General features: G+C 42.5%; 1 protein-coding gene across 3 annotated transcripts; it reads left to right on the top strand.

Annotated features, from left to right (window-relative positions):
- The first annotated feature begins 1135 nt into the window (after nt 1-1135).
- Nucleotides 1136-6854, top strand: LOC131722966 (uncharacterized). 3 transcript variants are annotated; one of them, XR_009320076.1, is made up of 3 exons: nt 1136-2277; nt 5795-5832; nt 6631-6854. XR_009320076.1 is itself a non-coding variant. In XM_059016186.1 (2 exons), the coding sequence occupies exon 1, from the start codon at nt 3392-3394 to the stop codon at nt 4901-4903; it is 1512 nt and encodes a 503-aa protein (XP_058872169.1). In that variant the 5' UTR covers nt 2288-3391; the 3' UTR covers nt 4904-5832; nt 6631-6854. The 3 variants fall into 3 exon arrangements, 2 of the variants coding, with proteins under 2 accessions (XP_058872169.1, XP_058872170.1); XM_059016186.1 differs by lacking the exon at nt 1136-2277 and having other exon boundaries at nt 2288-5832; XM_059016187.1 differs by lacking the exons at nt 1136-2277; nt 6631-6854 and adding an exon at nt 6551-6612 and having other exon boundaries at nt 2288-5832.
- The last annotated feature ends 11964 nt before the right edge of the window (nt 6855-18818 follow it).

The raw sequence follows: 18818 nt of genomic DNA on the forward strand, positions 1-18818 counted from the left end.
GGTCAACTCAATTGATCTAAACTCTGGCACATACAGCCTCCATCTTTCAATCATCAGATGAGGGGACGGTGAAAAACAACATCTGTAATGGGGTTTGTGTGACTTCCTTACAGTAATTTACAGTAATTATGAGAAAGATTAAACACGAAATGTCCCAGGTGGGGCTATACTACAATTGTAAAGATTTAAAAAAAAAAATGGGCCAAATGGTCTAGTAAGCAAAATAGCACAGCAATCTTAAAAAAACATAATAAGCCTTTTCATATTACTCATTACTGTAATTTACATTTTTTTTATGTATTTACTTGTTTCAATATTTACTGTACTGCACTGAAAAGACCATCATTAAATAGTCTATGATATATTCTAAAGGTGGTATGGGGGTAGAAGATGGAACTGAATCTCCTTTAATGTTTGTCTGCTTGATGACATAACTATTGTTCTTCAAATGAAACCGTTTTGACAGGACTCACCATGAAGTACAGTCCCCACAAGATGAGGTTTATATATTATAGGGCCGGTATTGAAATCTCCCACTATTCACAGCATTAAAGAGAACACATCATCATCACATTAATATTGATCTGAATTATTAAAATTATTTAACAGCTGGCTACCTTTTAAGCCTAATGGTGATACTTTTCTACACGTTGTTGCTTATGTTCCCACAGGAGATATGACAACTCCAAACACATCTATCAAGACCCAACAGACAAATGAGACAGGCAAGTGGGGCCAGCACTTTCAGCTCCAAAATGAGGGCACGAGCTTCGTTTATCCTCAGAATGGAAGAAATAAGCTTGAGTGAAGAGCTCTCCTCAGTCTCAGTGGAGAGCCATCCTCGCTGAGGTGCCAGCGCTGTCTGACCTCCAAGGCTGGGGAATGAACTTCATTTACCCCCAGAGGAGAAACTGAGGGAAAGGGAGTGTGTGATTGTGCTTGTGACTGAACATACCAGTGTGTGATTGTGCTTGTAACTGAACATACCAGTGTCTGATTGTGATTATGACTGAACATACCAGTGTCTGATTGTGCTTATGACTGAACATATCAGTATCTGATTGTGCTTGTGACTGAACATACCAGTGTGTCAGAACACCCCCCCCCCTCTCCTATCTCAGTGGAGAGCAGTCCTCAGCTGAAGGGAGTCTGAAGTTGCAGGAGCTCTAAGTCTGGGTAGTGAGCTTCACTTGTCCACAGATAGAACACAGTTGCAGAGGTGGCGTGACTAAGAGGAGGAAACAAGGGGGGTGAACAGGGTTTAAACAGCTAGCTGCTTGACAGTGAGAGGAGGAAACAAGGGGGGTGAACAGGGTTTAAGCAAATAGGTGCTTGACAGTGGGAGGAGTCTGTGTTCCTGATCCTGCCCCTGAACCACAACAAGACTACAACAGAAGGGCAACACATAGCAATTAATAGAAATGCAGACATCTTCAGGACAGATGGTGGTGCATTATAATTCATGTAAACACTCAAAATGACTCCCTCTGATGTTTCCCCTAGATTGATTCATTGAAATCCTTTTTAACATGACTACAGATAATCAGTGGAATGATGTCACTCAAGATCATTAAAATTATTAAACAGCTGGCCACCTTTTTAGCCTAATGGTGATACTTTTCTACATGTTGTTGTTCGTGTTCCCACAGGAGATATGACAACTCCAATCACATCTATCAAGACCCAACAGACAAATGAGACAGGCAAGTGTGAATAACTATATTTTTTATAAGTAAACCTATCACTTATTTTAAAGTAGTCCAAGTTTTACAGAGAAAAGTAAATTATTAAGGTGTCAATATTGAAGGCAGTATATAACTAATTAACATATCAGAAACTATAATTGAATCAGAATGGTCACAGCTCTTATTATTGCCTGTACACGTGGACAATTTCATACCAGATTAAACCAACCCCAAAAACTAGACTTTATGGAAAACATGATTATTGTGTGTTTGGTGTACCTGCTCAAAAAACAACAATGTATGACTTCACTGTGGAGCACACTGTATGTACCCTATTCACATGCTGCAAGATCAAGGCACTGTAAAAACAGGATTGGATTACATTTGTTTTGAACACATCTTGATCAGGCTTTTATGTTAATAGGTTATTAGTGAATTATAGAATCTGTTTACACAAATTTAACTGGATCTTACAATTAACTCCATTTGTATTTTCCAGCACTGTACCTGGGTGCAGGGGTAGGATCTGGGGTCCTTGTGCTGCTGTTACTGCTGATAGGAGGAGTGCTGAAGTGTCTGAAATCCAAACGAGGTAGGGTACATGTGGCAATGTGCTCCGCCCCTGTGTGCATTTCTGTGTTGTATGTTGCGTGTGCTGTGTTAATGTTGGTGTATAGGCATTGGTACACGGGATATAAGTGGGTCTGTGTTTCACGCGTGATTTAAAATGTAGAATTGTATTTAGGCACGAGGATGGCACATCACTTCACGTGCATTTAAAGTATATAATATGTGAGCACGAGGTTACACATAATTAATTCACTTGCTGGGATTCAAGTGAATAATTAATTAGTAATTGAATCCCAGCACAACAGTAAATATAGGTGCACGTTTCACTCACTCGGGTTTGTGTGTTCGGTGAGTGGAGAACGGGTGTGGAGAAGGAGAAAGTAAAACTAACTAAAAAGTAAATGTTTGTTTATTTACTCACCGTGTTTGTGTGTCTGTCCGTCCACCGTTTGTTAAGTGTTAGTCTGTTTTGTTTGTCTATTTATTTTGGCGCAAGTGCCGTGTCCATTCTTCTGTTTGTTTAAACCTTTTATTTATAATAAACCGTGCAACAGTGCTTTCATCATTTCATGTCATCTGTCCTGTGTGTATTCATTTCCTGGATCTGACGTCACCACTCAGCCAGCCGTGTGACATATGGTGTCAGAGTGGGATGACAGTGGCCCCTAGTGTCAGACCAGGGAAAGTGCATTTTTTTTGTTGAGGTGTCCTTTTGGGGAAAAAAAGGGGGTAATGGAAGAAGACGCCATCAGGCTGCGGGACTGGATCCTGGACAATGCTGGGCTGGAGGCCCAGTCTATGCCCATAGCCATACGAGTCCTGTGGCTGATGGACAGGGAGCGATGGGAGGCGTATGAGAGGGAACACACCCGAAACACCTTGGAGGAAGGTGTGGAGTTGGTCCTCAGCTACCTGGAGGCAGCTGTAAACAGAACAGCAGCCCAGGTAATAGGGCCACCAGCAGAGGGAGAATGCCTGCTGTCCCCACTTCCACCAGCAGAGGGAGAATGCCTGCTGTCCCCACTTCCAACAGCAGAGGGTGAATGCCTGCTGGTATCACTTCCCCCACCATCACGAGGAGAGGAGCCGGAGCTGCCGCTGCCTCTGCCTCAACCATTACAACCAGCAGATGAAGAATGTCGCACCAGTCCCCTGCAAGAGAGGCAGAGCCGTACCAGTCCCCTGCAAGAGAGGCAGAGCCACACCAGTCCCCTGCAAGAGAGGCAGAGCCACACCAGTCCCCTGCAAGAGAGGCAGAGCCACACCAGTCCCCTGCAAGAGAGGGAGAGCAGCACCAGTCCCCTGCAAGAGGAGGAGACTACACGCTGCTCTCACCTCCATTGCCAGGAGACTACACGCTGCTCCCACCTCCGTCACCAGGAGACTACACGCTGCTCCCACCTCCACCGCTTCCACCACTAGGAGCAGAGCAACAGGAGCTGCCTCTGCCTCCACCACCTCCACCAGGAGCAGAGCTTCCTCTGCCTCTGCCACCTCCAGGAGCAGAGCTGCCTCTGTCTCCACCACCTCAACCGCTTCCACCAGGAGGAGAGCAACAGGAGCTGTCTCTGCCTCCTCCATCAGCAGAGGGTGAATACCTGCTGGTTCCGCCTTCATTGTCGTGGGAGTACTGCTTGCCCCTCCCACCTCCACCAGCAGAGGGTGAATACCTGCTGGTTCCGCCTTCCCCAACATGGGAGGACTGCTTGCTGCTTCCACCTCCACCACAAGAGGAGCTGCAGCTGAGTTTCGCTTCTCCCAAGGATGCCAGCTTCGCTTCGCCCAAGGATGCCAGCCTCTCTTCGCCCAAGGATTCCAGCCTTGCATCGTCTGGGGCTGCCTGTTGCTACGCATCGCCTGGGGCTGCCTGTTGCTCCGCATCGCCTGGGGCTGCCTGTTGCTCAGCATCGCAGCAGGAAGTACTTTGGCCAGAACCCCACCAAGGGGAGCTGCCGACCACGAAGAAGAGGGAGGAGGTCTGGAGACCACCAACCCCAGCAGCAGTTTCGCTGCCGGAGATCGTGGGGGAGGTCAGGAGACCTGCGCCCACTGCAGCACTTTCGCTGCCGGAAGTACTGTGGCCGGAGCCCCACAATGGGGAGCTGTCGGCTTTGAAGAAGAGGGAGGAGGTCCAGAGACCACCAACCCCAGCAGCAGTTTCGCTGCCGGAGATCATGGGGGAGGTCAGGAGATCTGCTCCCACTGCAGCACTTGCGCTGCAGAAAGTGCTGTGGCCGGAGCCCCACCAAGGGGAGCTGTCGGCTTTGAAGAAGAGGGAGGAGGTCCAGAGACCACCAACCCCAGCAGCAGTTTCGCTGCCGGAGATCATGGGGGAGGTCAGGAGATCTGCTCCCACTGCAGCACTTGCGCTGCAGAAAGTGCTGTGGCCGGAGCCCCACGTGGGGGAGCTGCCGGCTACGAAGAAGGGGGGAGGTCAGGAGACCACCCCCCAAACAGCTTTTCTGCTGCCAGGACTGTCCCGGCTGAAGGAGTCAGCCTGGGAGCTGTCAGCACGTCTGCTGACAGCATGGCCAGTAGCATCCTGGCTACTGGCAACATTGCCACCTGTGGACCCCTTGAAGCCTCCAGTTCTGGCCCAGGACTTTGTGCTGGACTTTTGGGCTTTTAAGGGGGGAGGTGGCCGTTAAGGCCATGTGTGCTACGCACAAGGGGGGGGTATATGTGGCAATGTGCTCCGCCCCTGTGTGCATTTCTGTGTTGTATGTTGCGTGTGCTGTGTTAATGTTGGTGTATAGGCATTGGTACACAGGATATAAACAGGTCTGTGTTTCACGTGCGATTTAAAATGTAGATTTGTATTTAGGCACGAGGATGGCACATCACTTCACGAGCATTTAAAGTATATAATATGTGAGCACGAGGTTACACATAATTAATTCACGTGCTGGGATTCAAGTGAATAATTAATTAGTAATTGAATCCCAGCACAACAGTATTTATAGGTGCACGTTTCACTCACTCGGGGTTGTGTGTTCGGTGAGTGGAGAACGGGTGTGGAGAAGGAGAAAGTAAAACTAACTAAAAAGTAAATGTTTGTTTATTTACTCACCGTGTTTGTGTGTCTGTCCGTCCACCGTTTGTTAATGTTAGTCCGTTTTGTTTGTCTATTTATTTTGGCCTGTCTTCTGTTTGTTTAAACCTTTTATTTATAATAAACCGTGCAACAGCGCTTTCATCATTTCACCTCATCTGTCCTGTGTATATTCATTTCCTGGATCTGACGTCACCACTCAGCCAGCTGTGTGACAGTACAGCATTCTCCACCACAATGGATACCAATGAAGTGTGTTTAAATGATGGGAACTTCTTCATCTCGCATGTCAATTGATTGTGACCCTCAATCATGTTAAATTCTATATTAAAAGCATGATTCTTGGGTGAGTGTTTACTGCAGTGTTCCATTGTTCAGCCTTTGGTGCAAAAATATATCTTAATGTTTCTGATGCATAGTGTGTCATTAGCTGTTTACATCCCATTCAAAGTAGGAAACTAATCTATTTGATACAATGCCATTCCAGACCCTGCTGTCCAGATTGAACCTGTATACACCACGGTGGTAAGTCCTATATGTTACATGTCTCTCAAACAATTTGCTTGTACATATCCAGTTCTTTCTTATTTAAATGGATACAGTTCCATTATTTATCATTTTAGTCAAGCAAAATATACTGCTGGAAACACGTGAAACTTGACCAGTGAATTCTGCAAGCCGGGCTGACTGATACATGTTTTTTCAGTATTTACCATCGCTGTGTGAACAATACAGGTTTATAAGATCATGTAAAGTTATAAAAACACACATAAAACATTGGATATACAGAATCTCTGATAATAATCCAGTTATTGTTATTATTACTGTTTTGTAAAGTTCATTTAGACCTTATGTTGAGTTGAGCGATTTGAATTTGCTCCAGGAAAGGGTATTTTTACATCTTTGGGTTCCATTGACTGATGGCTACATTTGCCCTATAAATAGGCTATAGGTAAAAACTCTTAGTTGAGGAGTGTATGAATTGTATTGGAACCTTACAGCGGGTATGGAGTAGAGGAACGCTGAGAGTGTCTAACGCCTCATTCACACAACCTAAATAATGCATCATAATCACATGCTTAAACACGACTGTGAACAAAATGAATGATAATGACATGGTTTCAACACATTACACATTGTTTAGGTGTTGTTTTAAGTATTTTGAATAGGGTATAACAGGAAGATATTGTGCAGCTACGGGTATATATTTACAGATGAATAAAAAGCCCTTTTCTTTTATTAGGTCGTATCTCTTTGTTTGGACAGTTTGTTTAGTACCGTTTAGCCATCCTGACCTCTCTCCAATCTGATAATTTATTGCAGTGTAAGCCTAAGCAGCCTTCAAAGCAACAGGACGACACATTCACCTACTCAGAAATAAACACTGCCCGTGTCACCAAGAAGAAACCCAGCTCTGCACCTGATGAAGACAATGTAACATACGCAACAGTTAGAATTTCCACATACTGAAAACCACTGGGGAAAAATGAATGTTGTTTTGAAAAATACCTGAATAGTCAATGCATTAAAATTGTCTTTCCCTTTTATCTACGTACTCTCTGCTTTCATTCCTACCAGAACAATCATACAGAGTCCGGTCAGAGGGAGGCACTTTAGTTCTTGTCCCAGAAATGACAAACCATTGGAGATATAAATAATCTAGGAGACTGTGGTGGAATGTGTCAAACAATGGAAGACACATTGATAGCAATTCCATCAGTGCTGGGAGGCAAACATTTCTATGAAACCTTCTGCACAGGTTCTAGTGTTCAAATAGCTAGTAGCATACTGTGTGTTTCCCTGTAGGAGTGTGGGATTCTTAATCAAAGCTAACACACAATGCATTTCTTAATCAAAGCTAACACACAATGCATTTCTTATGGTCAATCATTCTGGGTGGTTCTGGGTTCTGTTGCTCCAATATTACATTCTAATCATTTCTCTGTAAATCCTACCTGGCTTCGAGGATCCATTACTGAACAACCTGCCTCATGCCAGCCCCACTTACCGGTACTCTAAATGACAAAGAGAGCTAGATTATCATTTGTTTAAAGACAAAGTCACTTCTGAATTCTCAGTGAACTGATTTAGCTTGGATTGAGGTGTGGTGTTGTGACAGGGTAGCTTTGTGAATGACGTCAGACCAGAAAGGAATACACAGAGACAGTGGTGAGAAATGAAACTGAGTTGCGGCAGCGCTCAGTGTTTAATAAACAAATAAAAAGGTTTTAAACAGAAAACAGGACACGGCACTTGAGGCCAAAATAAATAGACAAACAAAACAGACTAACACTAACAAACAGGGACAAACAAACACGGTGAGTTCAAGCAAACTTATATTTACTTTTTCCTTAGTTTTACTTTTTATTTTCTCCTTCTCCACACTCGTTCTCCACTCACCGAAGACACAACCCCGAGTGAGTAAAACGTGCATCTATATATACCGTTGTGCCGGGATTCAATTACTAATTACTTATTCACTTGAATCCCAGCACATGAATTAATTATGTGCAACCTCGTGCTCACATATTAAATACTTTAAAATTCACGTGATGTGCAATCCTAGTGCTTAAATACAACTATACATTTTAAATAACTTGTGCTGCACACACCCATTTATATCCCGTGCAGCCATATCTACACACCAACATTAACACATGCACCCGCAACATACAACACAGAAATGCACACAGGGGCAGAGCACATTGCCACAGGTGTGAATGCAAAAGGGTCTAAAATTGGGTTAATTTGGAAATAAACCATATGTAAAAGGTCGTAATATGTTTACTATTTTTAAAGCAAAACTAGTTCAGTAAAATGAATTGAGTTCAATTCTTTTCACTTTTTTCCAGACTGAATTGGGTTAATTTAGAATAGTCCCAACAGTGGAACTGGAGTAAAACATTTACGACAATACACAGTAGTAGTAATAGTACTTTAGCTTATGTCAAAAGTCTGATTTATGATCCTTTTGACCTTTTTTGGACCTGATGTGTGTGAAAATATGAATATATAATGAGGGGGCGTGGATTTATGAATTTATGAATATATAATGAGGGGGCATGGATTTTATGGTTGTTACAAGACAGATATGCTTAATGAATATAGGCATATATATGCCTATAAACTTATTGCACGTCTTTTATAAGATATGTACAAAAATCAGTGTTTAATATGTTATTTATGTAATCAGGGGATAGTGGGTACCCTAGTTTTATAAATGCTTATGTTAACTTATGCTTGGTGCAGACAACATTGAAGTCTTAGTATTCTTTACATAAGACACTTAATGAAAAAGGAGAAAGTTTAAAAGAGGGTATTAAAAGCAAAAAGCAAAAAAAAAAGACAACACCTTATTTGCCATTTAAAAGCATTTAACACACAGTAAGTGTTTTGTCGTTTAAAAAGGTGTCACAGACACATATGCTTATGGTGTATATATATATATATATATGCATATACACTTAATGCAATTGTCCATGTTTACAAAAATCCTTGTTTAGTAAGACGCTTGAGGTTGTTCAAAGGTTTGAGGCGCTGTGATTTTACATTTTATATGTTTGGTGTATATATATTTTTACCAGGCAACGTTAAAAGCAAAAGATATTTTCACATACAGAAACCAATAGTTGAAACAGGACAATGTTTAAAACAGCGTATCACAAAAGCAATAGAAAAATGCAGAAAACAATTTATTATATACATAAATCACAGTACAACTTGCGCGTTAGTCGTTTTAAAAGTGTATCGCCAAAACAAAATAAAATAGATATTAAATTAAATATTTATAAAACAAAAGCAAAACAAAATCTACCAGAGTATAAGTTCTGAAAAAAGCTCTCTTTTACCGTCTTCAAAAAAAAAACCTCCCCGGACAAAACGCATAAACCCTGCCTGAATTCTCTCCCTCTCAGACATCTTCTCCCTTCAAACTTCAGCAGAGGAATGACTTCAAAACTCGTTCTGTGAATTAAATAGGGGGCGGTCGTTTGGCCCAGGACATGCGCACTAATACCTATAGATACACTAACACGCGCGACCACATGTGCACAGTCACTGAGACACAGCCACATACACAGAAACCCCAGCGGAGAATGCTTTAACATATCAGAATTTGGGGCCAGCATGTCGGGTCTCAGCAGGATCGGCAAGCCTAGTGCTATTTCAAACTGAATATAGTTTCAATCAAAAAGATTACAAAATAATTGTTTTTAAAAGATATATAAAATTGGAATATGTGTTGTATTCCAAATAAAAATAAAACAGAAATATTGTAAGTGTTTTATCACCACCAGTTTTTGAATAGCCTCCGATCAGGCTAAGCCCCAGTAGCTTTGAATAGCTTTCAAACACAATCATACTATTCTGATGATTTTGCAGATCATTAATACGTTTTACTGTTTAGATTTTTAAACTATATGAGCAATAGTGTAGCGTTATGTTTTCACCATCCTGTTGTAATGATCCTTTATAAGTTACATTATCTAAATTGTGTCTGTTATTTCGCAATATATATTCGATTTTACACGCTATGAACAATATGGAGCCCTTAAGGTGTTGACGCACAGATAGCCTTAGTCAGAGGAAGTTAACCCCGAAAATCATTTGCTAGGTGTAAAACCTTTTGGCTAGCAACTTTATGATCTAACACTTTAGTAGGCGTCTTGTCTGGGGACGGGGCTGGAAAATTATATATATATATATATATATATATATATATATATATATATATATATATATATATATACTGTATATATATATATATATATATATATATATATATATATATATATATATAATAGCCGTGTGTACATTAAATAAAACAGAAGATGTAGATATGGGGGTAAAAAACTAATAAAACCTTTAAATGAAATAAGTTATAAACAGATTATTATTATTTATTATATATTTCTTAGCAGACGCCCTTATCCAGGGCGACTTACAATCGCAAGCAAATACATTCAAGTGTTACAATATAAGTCATACAATAAGAACAAGAAATACAATAATTCTCAAGTGTGACAAACCACAATTCAATAATACAGCAGATAATAGTTAAAGTTACATCAGGATATGATTAAATAGTGATAGTTACATCAGGATATGATTAAGTACAAAATACTACAGATTAAACACTTGGTAGATTACAATATTCTGAGGTACAGGATTAAATGCAGTAAAATAGGGGGCAGATATGAGCAAAATAAAGCATATTTAAATGAAGGGTGATAGTGTCCCAGGATACAACAGAGGAGTTCTACAGGTGCTGTTTGAAGAGGTGAGTCTTAAGGAGGCGCCGGAATGTGGTCAGGGACTGGGCCGTCCTGACATCTGTAGGAAGGTCGTTCCACCACTGCGGAGCAAGGGTGGAGAAGGAGCGGGCTCGGGAGGCAGGGGAGCGTAGCGGAGGTAGAGCCAGTCTTCTAGTGCAGGCGGAGCGGAGAGGTCGAGTGGGGGTGTAGGGAGAGATGAGGGTCTGGAGGTAGCTGGGTGCAGTCTGATCAAGGCATCTGTAGGCTAGTACAAGAGTCTTGAACTGGATGCGAGCGGTGATCGGGAGCCAGTGGAGCGAGCGGAGTAGTGGAGTAGCGTGAGCGAAGCGAGGTAGAGAGAACACCAGGCGAGCAGCAGAGTTCTGGATGAGCTGGAGCGGACGGGTGGCGGACGCAGGGAGGCCAGCCAGGAGGGAGTTGCAGTAGTCTAGACGGGAGAGTACCAGGGCCTGGACCAGGAGCTGGGTAGCATAGTTGGTGAGGAAGGGTCGGATTCTTCGGATGTTGCTCAGGAAGAATCTGCAAGTGCGTGCCAGAGTGGAGATGTGCTGGGAATAAGAGAGGCAGGGGTCCAGGGTGACTCCAAGGTTCTTAGCAGAGGAAGAGGGAGAGAGTGTGGTAGATTCCAGAGGAACAGAGATAGAGAGATCAGAGGAGGGGGAGGAGGAGGGAAAGAAAAGGAGGTCAGATTTAGAGAGGTTGAGTTTGAGGTGATGCAAGTGCATCCAGGAGGAAATAGCAGACAGACAGGTAGAGATACGGGAGGAGATGGTGGAGTCAGAGGTGGGGAAGGAGAGGAAAATCTGAGCATCATCAGCATAGAAATGGTATGAGAAACCATAGGATGCGATGAGGGGGCCCAGGGAGCGGGTGTGATTCTTGCCGAGCGGAGCACAGAGGAGAGCCAGGGATGGGGAGGGGAGGGGCGAGCAGGTCGGGAGGTGAGGGGACAGAGGGAGTCGAGGGAGGAGGTGAGTGAGGAGAAGAGGGTGGAGGTAGCAGAGTCTACGGAGAGTTGTGAAAAGGAGTCGATAGGAGGGAGGTGAGAGATTGCATAAAACGTTCACAAAACAAGTGAGAATATTTTTTGCATGTAATACAGAGTAAAGAAAATAGATATAACTAAGCCGCCATTTAACTATGTTTTTATACTTGTCATGCCAATAAAGCTTATTGAATTGAATATAACTGAATAAAAACAAAATGTTATGATTCTGTAAGAAACAAATGAAGGAAAATTAAACACAGGTGTACATGAATAAAACAACAGAGTTCAACATGTTCTAAACATGTTAAATATAGAGAATAAGGCCTACGGTTTTTGTATTGTATTTAGCTTCCCTGAAAAAAATGGAAATAATTTGTGAGGTGAGAATCGCGGCGCCGCCTAGTCTAGCTATGCTCTGAATGAATATATATATACAGTACTGTGCAAAAGTTTTAGGCAGGTGCGAAAAAATGCTGTAAAGTAAGAATGCTTTCAAAAATAGACATGTTATTAGTTTATATGTTTATATTTATCAATTAACTAAATGCAAAGTGAGTGAACAGAAGAAAAATCTACATCAAATCAATATTTGGTGTGACCCCTTTGTCTTCAAAACAGCATCAATTCTTCTAGGTACACTTGCACACAGTTTTTGAAGGAACTCGGCAAGTAGGTTGGCCCAAACATCTTGGAGAACTAACCACAGTTCTTCTGTGGATTTAGGCAGCCTCAGTTGCTTCTCTCTCTTCATGTAATCCCAGACAGACTCGATGATGTTGAGATCAGGGCTCTGTGGGGGCCATAACATCACTTCCAGGACTCCTTGTTCTTCTTTACGCTGAAGATAGTTCTTAATGACTTTCGCTGTATGTTTGGGGTCGTTGTCATGCTGCAGAATAAATTTGGGGCCAATCAGATGCCTCCCTGAAGGTATTGCATGATGGATAAGTATCTGCCTGTACTTCTCAGCATTGAGGAGACCATTAATTCTGACCATATCCCCAACTCCATTTGCAGAAATGCAGCCCAAACTTGCAAGGAACCTCCACCATGCTTCACTGTTGCCTGCGGACACTCATTCGTGTACCGCTCTCCAGCCCTTCGGCGAACAAACTGCCTTCTGCTGCAGTCAAATATTTCAAATTTTTACTCATCAGTCCAGAGTACCTGCTGCCATTTTTCTGCACCCCAGTTCCTGTGTTTTCATGCATAGTTGAGTCGATTGGCCTTGTTTCCATGTCGGAGGTATGACTTTTTGGCCGCAAGTCTTCCATGAAGGCCACATCTGACCAGACTTCTCCGGACAGTAGATGGGTGTTCCAGGGTCCCACTGTTTTCTGCCAATTCTGAGCTGATGGCACTGCTGGACATCTTCCGATTGCGAAGGGAAGTAAGCATGATGTGTCTTTCATCTGCTGCAGTAAGTTTCCTTGGCCGACCACTGCGTCTACGGTCCTCAACGTTGCCTGTTTCTTTGTGCTTCTTCAAAAGAGCTTGGACAGCACATCTGGAAACCCCTGTCTGCCTTGAAATTTCTGCCTGGGAGAGACCTTGCTGATACAGTATAACTACCTTGTGTCTTGTTGCTGTGCTCAGTCTTGCCATGGTGTATGACTTTTGACAGTAAACTGTCTTCAGCAACCTCACCTTGTTAGCTGAGTTTGGCTGTTCCTCACCCAGTTTTATTCCTCCTACACAGCTGTTTCTGTTTCAGTTAATGATTGTGTTTCAACCTACATATTGAATTGATGATCATTAGCACCTGTTTGGTATAATTGTTTAATCATACACCTGACTATATGCCTACAAAATCCCTGACTGTACCTAGAAGAATTGCTGCTGCCAAATATGGATTTGATTTAGATTTTTCTTCTGTTCACTCACTTTGCATTTAGTTAATTGATAAATATACTCTATTAACATGTCTATTTTTGAAAGCATTCTTACTTTACAGCATTTTTTCACACCTGCCTAAAACTTTTGCACAGTACTGTATATATATATATATATATATATATATATATATATATATATATATATATATATATATATATATATATATATAATAGCTGTGTGTACATTAAATAAAACAGAAGATGTAGATATGGGTAAAAACTAATAAAACCTTTAAATGAAATAAGTTATAAACAGATTGCATAAAACGTTCAAAAAACGAGTGAGAATATATATATTCGATTTTACACGCTATGAACAATATGGAGCCCTTAAGGTGTTGACGCACAGATAATATTTGGGCAGAGGAAGGCACCCCGCAGAGAAGGCTTTTGAAAATGTGTGAACTATGGTGAGATCTTTTCTTTAACATAGCCGACTTTGGGGCTAGGATGTCTGCTGATGTTGGAAAGTACGATGTTTATCTCAACTTGAATACGTTTTTCCTGTATATATATATATATATATATATATATATATATATATATATATATATATATATATTGTAACGGATGTAGCAGGACAGGGGGCCTGCGATATGAAAAATGTTTTGTTTTATGGCAGGTACAGAAGTAAAGCCTCCCTGCCAAGGTAATTGTTTTATTGTTTGTTTAATTATCACCGGCACCTGGCAATGACTGGAAAGTAGAGCCAGGTGCAGAGTATAAAAAAGAAGCAGTCAGTCTGCTCTAGGCTGCTGAGGAGAAGGAGGCAGAAGGGGTGCTCTGCTTCCAAGCAGTCAAGAAAGGTTACAGGAAAAGTGTAAGTTGAAAGAACAGAGTGTTTGTGTAGCAGGTAAACGGCTTAGCCGCCCTGCCTTATAGTTGAGGTTCCTGTGTGTTTAGTTAGTGCTCAATGAGAGCTAGGTTTTTGTTTTGTTTGTTTATTTTGTTTTGTAATAAAAGTGCACGGAAGTGCTTCACTGTGCAGTTCTGTGTCTGGGTCTGTGTTTTTAAAGGGCAAACAAGCTGATAAGAGAGAAGCTCTGTTACATGTGGTGGAGAATGCAGGCAGAAACGCGCCCTACTGACCCAGCACAGTAAAATAAATAAATAAATAAAAAATGGAAGCGCTGCACGAGATGATCCGGGCAATGAAAGCGGCCACCGCTGTTCAGGAGGAACTGAACAGAAAACGGAGACAGGAGCGGGGACTTCCGGACCCAGAACCAACGGAGCTAGAGCTAATGTTCCAGAGATGGGTGAGGTCAAGAGAAGCCCCGCTGTCTCCAGCGCCCGAGGGAGAAGCCCCGCTGTCTCCAGCGCCCAAGGGAGAAGCCCCGCTGTCTCCAGCGCCCAAGGGAGAAGCCCCGCTGTCTCCAGCGCCCGAGGGAGAAGCCCAGCTGTCTCCAGCGCCCAAGGGAGAAGCCCCGCTGTCTCCAGCGCCCGAGGGAGAAGCCCCGCTGTCTCCAGCGCCCGAGGGAGAAGCCCCGCTGTCTCCAGCGCCCGAGGGAGAAGCCCCGCTGTCTCCAGCGCCCGAGGGAGAAGCCCCGCTGTCTCCAGCGCCCGAGGGAGAAGCCCCGCTGTCTCCAGCGCCCAAGGGAGAAGCCCCGCTGTCTCCAGCGCCCGAGGGAGAAGCCCCGCTGTCTCCAGCGCCCGAGGGAGAAGCCCCGCTGTCTCCAGCGCCCGAGGGAGAACCCCTGCTGTCTCCAGCGCCTGAGGGAGAAGCCGCTGTCTCCAGCACCCGAGGGAGAAGCAACAATCAAGGGGGAGGAAGTGAGGAAACTACTTCCTCCACAGCCCCAACCACCAGCCCTACAAACTACTCCGGCACTGACTGGTGCGGTCCCTTGCCCGGACGTCGTGGTTCCCCTACCGGAATGCCCAGACCTCCCCCCGCTGGTCCTGACTCCCGGGTCGCAGCATTGCCAGGCACAGTTGCTTGTCTGGTCCCCTACTCTACTCCTCCTGGACATACAGACGTCACGACGTGAAGGTCAGACGTCGCGTGCGCTCCCCCTTTCCCTCACTTTGCTCCCCCTGAAGCTCCAGACGTCGCTGCGTGGGTCCACAGTCGCACACCTCTGCCTGTCACTGCTTGCTCCCGGTTGCCGGCCTGCACTCCAGTCGCCCTGGTCAAGCCATCCGGATTCCCCCTCGTTGGTTCACGGTCCCTTCTTGGAAGTGCCGGAGGAACCGACCCACCCTCAAGCCCGCCCGTGGAAGAGGGCGAAAATTGACATTTGTGGACTTGAGAGTGGGTGGTTGTGTTTTAGGGGGGGAGGTGGCCTTGGAATGGCCGGTGTGTGTTACACAAGGGGGAGGATATGTAACGGATGTAGCAGGACAGGGGGCCTGCGATATGAAAAAAGTTTTGTTTTATGACAGGGACAGAAGTAAAGCCTCCCTGCCAAGGTAATTGTTTTATTGTTTGTTTAATTATCACCGGCACCTGGCAATGATTGGAAAGTAGAGCCAGGTGCAGAGTATAAAAAAGAAGCAGTCAGTCTGCTCTAGGCTGCTGAGGAGAAGGAGGCAGAAGGGGTGCTCTGCTTCCAAGCAGTCAAGAAAGGTTACAGGAAAAGTGTAAGTTGAAAGAACAGAGTGTTTGTGTAGCAGGTAAACGGCTTAGCCACCCTGCCTTATAGTTGAGGTTCCTGTGTGTTTAGTTAGTGCTCAATGAGAGCTAGGTTTTTGTTTTGTTTGTTTATTTTGTTTTGTAATAAAAGTGCACGAAGTGCTTCACTGTGCAGTTCTGTGTCTGGGTCTGTGTTTTTAAAGGGCAAACAAGCTGATAAGAGAGAAGCTCTGTTACAATATATATATATATATATATATATATATATATATATATATATATATATATATAATAGTGGTGGGTACTTTAAATAAATACAACTGAAGGGGTTATTTGAGGGAAATAAACATTATCATTAAGGAGAATGCTTACTTTCGTTAAGATTAAAACCTGGAAACAATTCTATAAACAAAACCTGTTTAATCGTGTTTGTTTGTTTGTGTTTGTTTAAAAAAAAAAAGCTAAAATGAGAGAACATTTTTATCCTGAAGCAAATAAAATTAAAAATGCTAAAATGAAAGAAGTTTTAAAATAGACTGCATGAGCATTAACAAAATGCGAGTATTTTTTGCATGTAATACAGAGTAAAGAAAATAGATATAACTAAGCCACCGTTTAACTATAAACAAACAAACAGGTATGTATTTTGCTTTTTGGCAAAACTGTGTTTTTATTCTTGTCATGCCAATAAAGCTTATTGAATTGAATATAACTGAATCAAAACAAAATGTTAATGGGAATTTATGTCGTTAAGCCTATGGAAAACTGTGTTTTTAGCTTGTGAATGAAGACCCTAGCGGTTTTGTCTGTGACGGGTCTATAACTCCAGTACATCAGAGGGCATAGATGTACAGGCGAGGACCCCCTTAGACCCCCACAATAAACAACCAAAAAACCAAAAAGACCTCTCAAAAGTAAGTAACTATTTAAAAATGAAGCATTTTTTTTAAAAAAGTATGTTAAATATTTCATTAAACATCTGTTAATGTATTTTGGTCTGATTGTATATTTTGGTATATTTTCATTTAGAACGGCCCACTAGACCTACTCTTATTGTGGACAGCGATTCTTCAGAGGACAAAACATCAGTCATCAGGGATCCAAAGTCTAAAAGGCCCTGTAAAATTTCCAGAAGGTTACACACTTCGCTGCAATCAAGAGTCACCCCCACAGTCTCAGAAGTACCTCAAAGGCTAAAACCAACGCCTGCCTCATCTTCGAATACTAGGTATCACAGCGTAGAGCTCTTGAAACATGTAGAATTGACTATAGATCAGATCATTTACAGACACCCTGCTATAAGGGCTCTAGTGTCAGACCCTGAGGTGTTTCAGAATATTCAAACCTTAATAACCCTGTTGAAAACTCTAGGTTTTTTAAAACAGTAACTTTGTAATTGTAGAGCAATAATGGCACCCTTTTGGAAAAATACTTGTAAGAGGAAACATGTTGAAATTAATGTTGATGATGATTCTAACAATGATGATGCTATGATTGGTGTTCAAAAAAATAAAAAGGTTTCAATTGATCCGAGTCAAACTGTGTCAAATTCTGTGGGTAATTCTGTAATCATCCCCCAAAGTACCTTAAATACAAATCCCTCAACAAGCTCCCCTACACATAGTAAGTCTCCAACCCTAAATGTAAGACCAAGCATTGTTCACCCCTAAAATGTAGGAGTTTTTGAGAATTTTGACTATCTAGACAAACTATTAAATGATTTAAATTATAACTCGTGTAATTTAACTTCAATCGGGGCTCTGATTGATGACATTTCTACAGATAGTCCCCCTATAAATGACATAATCCCAAATATAAACAACGATAACTCCCAGTACCCAGGGGGTATTAATGATGCTAAATTGACTCAGATCAATTTTGACTCTGGATAAGCTTTTGCAAGAAATGTCTAGAGAAAATCATGTTACTACAGAGAGTGTAGATGGTATGGAAAGCCAAATAGGGAAAGGCTTAAACAGGGGGGGTTGTCAGGATGACTCTTTTAGCATAAAAGTCCAAGGGGGTGGTGTATTACATGTTGATCAAGTGGCAGGTCCTTCTGGTTTACAGGACCCCCATAGGGTTAGCGATGGTGGTAGAATTGGTGGGGAAGGTGTACATCTTAGACATAGACCTATGTTTAACAATTTCGAATTGAAGCAACCTCTTAACTTTACACATCTGTATAATCTGGATTCCTACGCTGAAGTTTTTACTGATTTTCTCAGTCAGATTGAAGCTAACCTTCAAAGACCAAAAAGCAAAACTGTATTTCTGTTTCTTCATGAGAATCATTTCTACGGTATTGTTAACTTGAAAGGTTTTCTGGGTGTAGCCTATCTGTGTAATTACTGTTACACGTCCTACAGTGACCGATCTGGACATCGTTGTGAGGGACACTGTAATGTGTTTTTTTCACCAGTCTGTAACAGCGATGCCTCTGTAAAGGTAAAATGTAACGATTGCAATCGTTATTGTCGATCACAGCTCTGTTATGATGAACATAAGATTCTCAGAGATAAAGCCAACATTGAAAAACAGGTTTCTATGTCTGACATTTTAAAACTTTGTACAAGATGCTATTCTCTCTATAAATGCAATCCTGATAAATCTCAGACTCATAAATGTGTTAGTCCCTACTGCAAGATATGTAAGGCTGTGTGTTACCTCACACTGAGCACAAATGCTTCATTCAAGTGCCTAAACCTTGTGAGCCCACAGATAAATATGTGTTTTATGATTTTGAATGTCGGCAGGAAGATGGCGTGCACATTCCAAAT

This window comes from Acipenser ruthenus, chromosome 52, assembly GCF_902713425.1.
Source record: "Acipenser ruthenus chromosome 52, fAciRut3.2 maternal haplotype, whole genome shotgun sequence".
Classification (NCBI taxonomy): domain Eukaryota; kingdom Metazoa; phylum Chordata; class Actinopteri; order Acipenseriformes; family Acipenseridae; genus Acipenser; species Acipenser ruthenus.

Excerpts from the sequence above, each read along its gene's own strand:
- LOC131722966 (XM_059016186.1), top strand. The coding sequence starts at position 3,392 with ATGTCGCACCAGTCCCCTGCAAGAGAGGCAGAGCCGTACCAGTCCCCT.